Genomic DNA, 7,582 nt, shown 5'->3' on the forward strand with positions numbered 1-7,582 from the left:
GTCACAAATCAAATCATTTATGAGCTCGACTTTTTGATTGAGGCAGTAATAAGTATATTTTTGATCGAGATTTGTGCCTCTTTAAATTGTATTTATGACTCTATTTCTTCAATAAGTTACATTTAAACCACAATGGATATTTACTATTATTTAACTTGTAAAAACTTTCAACCAAATTTGATAATTTTCCTGCTTAATAATCACAGTTTCCATGTTTCCAGCGGTAAACCGTTAGGTTGTTACCGTTACTCCTCCGGTCAGGAGGCGTCGCTATGGAAACTACTGGCGGTTGTTTAGCTTCGGTGTCCGGGTAAAAAGGTAAGGCTCCCGGTTTGAAAGTGAGAATTTCTTCCCGTTAAACCGAAAAAACTAAATTAACCGCAAGCCATTGTCCCGGTGACGGATTGTACCAGAACTTCACGGGGTTAGTTCAGGTAGAAACTTTGGTCAGTCGGTGGTTCCGGTGTTTGCATGCTAGGCGGCTAACGGATCTGTTTGGTTCGGGTTTGGCTTCTACAGTCCCGCTTGTCTGTTGGGGTTTGGTTCTGTTCGGGCACTGATGTTTGGGTGGTTAAGCAGTTAAGACCATTGTTAATCCGGTTCTGATTCGGACATAACTGTTGGAGCGTCAGCAGTTTACAGATTAAAAACTCAAAGCGATTACAGCCGAATAGAGCCGAACAGAACCGAGTCAACACTAGCAGGACAGCAAATAACAAATTTGTATTTTATATAGATTCATTCATGTAAAGTGTTGCATATCTGTGAGTTTTTATGTTTTTAGTTTACAACTGATGGAAAGCCTGAAATGCACTCAGAAAATTAGACTATTGCACAACCAGTTAAAAGGGATTGTCCATGAACTTTACAGCATATATACTCAATACTTGGTCAGGGCTCGTTTTGCATAAATTACTGCATTAGTAGAGGGTTGAGGTATTAGAAGCTGAGATGACTCGATGATGCTTTAACGGAGCAGTCGGTGTAAAGACGAAATGATTTTAGCTCATAAGTTAAACATTCCTTTACTATTTTAGTCCCCTGTAGATCTGCAACTGATGATTGTTTTAGTTTTTGGTTGATGTATCAATTCTGATGATTAACAAAATTAGCATGTTCTGCAGAGTTGAATTTAAGCATTTTTATACAATATTAGAAATACATCAGAAGATGCAAAGAAACAGATAATTCAATTCCTTTTTTAAGTAAAAAGTAAAAAATTTATTGCCTAAAATTAAACAACAAAGCATTCCTTTAGTTTATGCTTGATAATTTGTATCAAATAGAAACTTGTAACATCAACATGTGTAGAGCTCAGCCTTTCTGCATCAGTGCAGTGTAGAGCTGATCTGAGGATTAGTTTTTGGATTAATCAGTTAATTGGATAGAAAAAGTGCTTATTAGGAGATTTTTTTTTTTACATATTTTGAACCAGGTGAAACTAAAACTATAGCTTATACTTATATATGTGATAATTGGTTGTTGTTGTTATATATATATATATATAGTACAGTTTTGGTTTAATTACTGCTTTGAGTGTGCAGTTTGTTCAGTAAATGATCTATTTCTGAGTTTGTATTCTACAGTTAACTAAATTAGTTTACCATTATTTGAATAATCAATTCACTGCAATTAATCCAGTTAATTGTTTCAGTCCTCTGTAGTCAGACTGATAGACTTTAATATGTTGTGTGGCTCTGTTAAAGTTAATACTGAAGTTATAATGTCAATGTCAAATTTATTTATATAGCACTTTAAAACAGGTATAAAACTGCACCAAAGTGCTGTACAAGAACGACAACACAAATGACAAAACAATATAAAACAATACATCAATTAAATGCCAAAGAGTAAAAATGAGTTTTAAGAAGCGATTTAAAATGATCCAGGCTGTGGGCAGATCTGATCTGGAAAGGTAAGTTATTCCATAAAACAGGAGCAGCAACAGAAAAAGCTCAATCTCCTTTCCTCTTAAGTCGAACTGTCAGTAATAACTGATTATTTGATCGTAAAGTCCTGGACACAGACCGGAAATTTAAAAGGTCCCGAAGATAAGGGGTGGGGGGGCTAACCCATTTAAACCCATGGAAACAAAGTTACAGCTGAACACAGACGATGAACCCTATTCTCTTTCCAAGCATGGAGTCAAAGCTGCTGAATGGCTGGCAGCAGCAGAAGGCGGAGCTGGAGGTGGAGGTGTGTCGACTGCAGGAGGATCTGGCGGAGAGCCGAGCTGAGAAGGAGGAGCTGGAGTCCAGGAGCAAAGCTCTGACGGATAGGGTGAGGGGGCTGATCACCCGGTGGGGCTCAGGTGATCAGCAGGAGATAATCGTTCTCAAAATGTTTCTCTCCCCAGCTTTGTCAGACTCTGAATCCTTCAATGTCCCTGCTTGATGAGGAACAGAGGAGGTGGAAAAAGAAGTTGAAGGAGGGGAGGGAGAGGGAGGCCAGACAGGCGCTGCTGATCCACCGTCTGCAGAACAAGGTGAGGCCATAGGGGGCGCTGTGGAGCAGAAACAGCTCATTCTGCATCTCAAGTCAAACATTCAGTCCCTCCAGGAAGACATGATGTTGCGATCGCAACTATTAATGCAAATTCAGTCATCATTCGCAAATTTTGCGCTGACTTGCAATTTTCACCAATCATCGCAAATTTACAGCAAATCTGACCAATCACCTGTGGGTGTATGTGTATTCTGACCAATCCCTGTAGCCTCTTTTCAATTTAACTCCATGTTCCACAATCACTCTTGAAAGCCGAACCTGCAAGATGAAAACTTGTGACGCTACCTGCAACATTTACCTTTTTTTATTTTTATTTTTAGTTTCTACAAAGCCATTTTGAGATGTTCTGTATGTCTATATTTATACAGAGTTTTCCTTCAAACAAACCATGTAAAATGAGTGAGGGTGGTTAATCCATGCCAATATATTATACTTGGCTTGTGAACAAGAATACTAATGTTCTAACTTAGGTTATGGTGCTAGCTAGTTGGGTAATGCTAAGAATAAACCAAATCATCTTTAATTTTACAGAAGTTGTGCCCACTGGTACACATATTTAGAAATAATCTTTTATTGTCTCAATAGAAAGAGCAAAGAGTCAGGGAGGAGACATTAGACCAGCGACCAGCTGCTGGTTCTTCTCAGGTACAGAGGGATAATAAGTTGACTAGAAAACAGAAGGAAAAGGAAGATTTGCAACATGTTGCAATTTCAGGAAAAATAAAGCTTAAAAAACGTGCAACTTTTTGAAAACGTGCTGTGAAATCTGCAATTTTAGGCCAAAGCAAGCACAAAAAAACATCACAACATCTTGGAGGGACTGAACAGTGGACCTTGACTCCACCCACACTGAATGAAAATGGAGATAATGTTCAAGATTCGTCTGTTTTTCTGTAGGTGATCGAGTACAAGGAGCGGTGTCACCGTCTGGATCAGCATATGCAGGAAAATCACTCCAGGGTTCTGATCTCTGAGGTCAGTCCAGGACCTCAGCGGTACCACAGAACCTCCTGGATACAGCAGAACCGCAGACGCTCAGATGTCATTCTGTTTTACAGCGGAGAATCAGAGATGAGCACAGCCAGTCTCTGGAGAGCGCCCTCATCAGTCTGGAGGAGGAACAGCAGAGGTAGGCATTTGTGTGTGTGTGTGTGTGTGTGTGTGTGTGTGTGTGCGTGTGTGTGTGTGTGTGTGTGTGTGTGCGTGTGTGTGTGTGTGTGCGCACGCACGCGTGTGTGCGTGTGTGTGTGTGTGTGTATGTGCGTGTTCCAGGCGGTCGGAGTCAATCACAAAGCTCATGATCTCTTCCCCCCTCAGGTCTGCCAGTCTGGCTGACACCAACGCTCTCCTTCGCCACCAGCTCAGCCAATCAGAGCAGACCAACGGGGAGCTGGCAGAAGACCTCAGGAAGCTGACTGCTGATTGGACGAGAGCCGTGCAGGAGGTGGAGCAGAAAGAGGCCGACTGCCAGAGAGAGAAAGAGGTTTGAGGATCGTTGGATATAAACTTTGATGTTCAAATCAGAACAAATCGAACCAACAGGTTGTGTGTGTGTGTGTGTGTACGTGTGTGTTTCTGTGTGTTTAGTGTCGGTGGGGTCACATGAGTCAGCAGCAGGCCCGGCTGCTGTCACTCTGGAAATCTGTACTTGATCTGAGGCGACACTGTCACAAGCTGAGAACAGCTGCTGACAGGTCAGTTCAGTCATGTGACCTCTGACATCATCATGGTTTCACTTCCTACAGTTAAAGCAACATGGCTGCTTTAAACCCTTGAAAATGCTTGAATTTCAATTAAGTGTTTTCAAGGCTTGGAAGGTTCTTGATATGCAACCTGCTCAGTTTTGTAATAAAGTCCAATTTACCCTTTGATTAATTGTAAACATAATTTACAGCTGAAACCATATATTTTCTTAAAAAAAATTAAAAAAAAAGTCATATCAGACTTTCTTGTTTTAGGTCAGTTAGAAGTACAAAAATAATTTTATGTGCGACTTAAAATGTTGTATTTAGTTTACCCTGTCCCTGCTATAGGATGTTATCATCACAAGACATTTTTATTTACAACAATAAACAATTAAAGATCCAAATCTTTCAGTGTTTTGCAATTCCATTCAGATTTTTAGGGTCATGATTTGATTCTGAAACAATTTTTAATTCAGAAATCAATGTTTCTATTCAAACAGTCCAGAGATTCTGTTTAAATGATGTAACTCACAGGAAGAGCAGACACTGTAAACAAGTTAAACATTTATTTAAAACAACTTTATAAAGCTCCATACTGTATCAAATTCCATCAGTCTCATGCTGACTAAAATCAAATTTTGATCATTTTAAATTGATTCAGAATTAACAGACGAGGATTTACAATTCTCTAGAGAATGAAGTTTTTTTCTGCACATCTATAAGTTATGTCATATAATAGTGAATTGAAACCAAAGTGTGGTCATGGAAAAGTTTGAAAACTAACCATGAAACTGCTTGGAAAGTGCTTGACTTTTACTATGGGAGAAGTGTGTGAACCCTGAGGTCAGAGGTCAGTTTGGTGTTTCAGCCTCTTCTTGTGGACGTTTTCCTGCAGGGATCTGTGGCAGCTCAGGGCGGAGTTTTCCAGACTCTCCTCGTCTCTCCTCTGCAGCTGTGACTCCTTCTGCTCCTCACTGAGGCTCAGTGCCCCTCAGATCAAACCCGCCTCCTCTCACCTTCCTCCTCCATCATACTCATCTCCTCCTCTATCCTCCACTCTCATCCACCCTCCTCCGGACGTCTCAGGCTCTCCTCTTTGTTCCCGCTCCCCTTTCCCCCTGGGGATATTCTCCTTAGTAGAGGAGGAGGAGGATGAGGAGGAGAAGCCACTGGAGTTGAAGCTCCACTGTGAAGTGGAGGTGTTCCAGCTGGAGCAAAGGTAAAAGACATGTTGGGTATGGAGGTTGTGTGAGAGGCTCAGGTCTTTACCTCCCTCCATCTGTGTGTGTTAGGATCGAGGAACTCAGTCGCTCCCTGCAGACGGCAGACAGAGCGAGGGAAGCATCGGAGGCAGAGGTGGAGCGGCTGAGGGAATCAGACAGGACGCTGCATTCGGTCGGTCAGGCTGTCATCAGCATGGTGAGCCTCTCCTCCAATCAGATTCTGTTTCTTCCTGGCCCGTCAGTTCATCTGGACGTTTTGTCTTCAGTTCCGGTCCCTGAGCAGGATCAGCAACCAGACGCCGAGCATCTCCACGGACAGTGTCCTCAGTCTGGATCCGTCCTCCCTGCTGTCGGTTCTGTCTCAGACTGAGAGCACGCTGCAGTGGAAACACGAGGAGCTGCAGGTTGGTGACTGAAACAGGGTCAAAGCCCAAAACACACCATTTACATTCCACGATTCACACTTCGACCAGTAGACCAAGATAAAGGCCCAGCTAAGTGTGGACAAGGACTCAGTCTGTGTGTGTCTGTGTGTTAGGGGGCGGAGCTAAGTCTGCGGCGGTTCAGCGAGGAGCAAACGTCTCTGAAGCTCCGCCTGAAACAGCTGGAGGAAGAAAAACAGCAGCTGGACATGAAAACTGGGAACACACAGCAAGAACTGAAACACACACTGGACTCTCTGAGCAGGTGACCGAGCTGCTGCCCCCTGCTGGTTGCTTCTGTTTTTGATTTAACTTTGACCAGTCTCATTAGTCGTCACGTAATCTTTCTTTCACTTCCCTCAGTGAAGGAGATTATCTTTTCTGAGATTCTGGATCATCAGTTCCCCAGGATGAACTCAGTTTAATTTATTATCGCTTTTTAGTTTAGGGAGCCGTTTGATCAAATTTGTGTTTCTGTGGCAGGGAGAAGGAGGCATCCACCTCCCTGCGTCTGCAGGTGGAGGAGGTGCAGATGAAAGAGGAGGAGATGAAGAGGGAGATCGACAGACTGAGGAGAGAGAGAGACAGATTGGAGGAAAGAACCCGACAGCTGGAGGCAGAAAGATACAAACGGTAGCAACAGGTTCTGCTGAGACATGTGTGATATTATGATATTCTGTTATTTATCCTGCTTTTAACTGGTTCTGTCATGATGTAATTTTAACAGATATTTTCTCAAAAAATATTACATGTAAAAAATATAAGTTTTTCTGTTGCTCTAGTAGGAGCACAATTATTGACCTGCTTTTACTCAGAAGCATATAAGAAAAAACCAAAACAATCCAAAACAGGTAGGAACTGTGAGCCTGTCTGATGCTAATGTAATGTGATATGGCATAAAAATAAAGTCTCCAGTTTTTTTATAACCAAATCTGATTTTAATTAAAAAAAATTCTCGACTTGCTTTCTTTCGTAAAAATGAAATTACAAGTCACAGGAAACATTTTCAAAAAGTGTCTTTTATTTAAATAATTTCTTCTGTGAGTTGAATGACAAAACCTGTCAGAATATTAGCAAGACTTTAATGAGAAAGTTTGGATAATTAACTATTTATTTTCTTCCTCATAAAATTACTACAAACCAGATTCCAACAAAGTTAGGACACTAAACAAATTGTGAATAATAACTGAATGCAATGATGTGGAGGTGCAAACATCTAATATTTTATTCACAATAGAACAAAAATATGTTGTTTCAAAATTTCATGACGTGAACAAATCCCAAAAAAGTTGGACAAGGCCATTTTTACCACTGTGTGGCATCTGCCCTTCTTCTTACAACACTCTGACATCTGGGGACAGAGAGACCAGTTTCTCAAGTTTAGAAATAGGAATGTCAGAGAGACACTGACCCTCTAAGAAGCTCTTTTTATTCCCAATCATGTTGTCAATTGACCTAATTAGTGTTAATTGGTCTTCCAGCTGTTATATGTTCAGTTTCCTTTTTCCACTTGTCCCAACTTTTTTGGGATTTTTAGACACTGTGAAATTTTGAGTCAACATATTTTTCCTTTAAAATGTTTCATTTACTCAGATTAAACTTTTGATCTGCCATCTATTGCATTCAGTTTTTATTCACAATTTGTTTAGTGTCCCAACTTTTTTGGAATCCGGTTTGTACTTAATTCTCCTAATATTTCAATTGTATTCTTGTAATATTATGACTTTATTCTCGTAATTAAGAGAAT

The 7,582-nt window shown here is 40.8% G+C and overlaps 1 protein-coding gene across 5 annotated transcripts in view; it reads left to right on the forward strand.

The window, feature by feature from the left end:
* Positions 1-221: 221 nt before the first annotated feature.
* The window catches only part of LOC106954025 (trichohyalin), a 21,384-nt gene continuing 14,023 nt past the window's right edge, over positions 222-7,582 (forward strand). For 3 of the 5 annotated variants that reach the window (XM_015043222.1, XM_015043224.1, XM_015043226.1), the window contains exons 1-12: positions 325-434; positions 2,139-2,280; positions 2,357-2,485; positions 3,403-3,480; positions 3,564-3,634; positions 3,823-3,988; positions 4,093-4,199; positions 5,086-5,409; positions 5,483-5,609; positions 5,680-5,817; positions 5,952-6,100; positions 6,319-6,468. In XM_015043222.1, coding sequence (XP_014898708.1) covers positions 2,140-2,280; positions 2,357-2,485; positions 3,403-3,480; positions 3,564-3,634; positions 3,823-3,988; positions 4,093-4,199; positions 5,086-5,409; positions 5,483-5,609; positions 5,680-5,817; positions 5,952-6,100; positions 6,319-6,468 — 1,580 coding nt within the window. In that variant the 5' untranslated portion in view covers positions 325-434; position 2,139. The other 2 variants (XM_015043223.1, XM_015043225.1) reach the window with 2 other exon arrangements.

The sequence above is a fragment of the Poecilia latipinna genome, unplaced genomic scaffold, assembly GCF_001443285.1.
Source record: "Poecilia latipinna isolate Pla-1442-1.1 unplaced genomic scaffold, P_latipinna-1.0 Scaffold622, whole genome shotgun sequence".
NCBI lineage: Eukaryota > Metazoa > Chordata > Actinopteri > Cyprinodontiformes > Poeciliidae > Poecilia > Poecilia latipinna.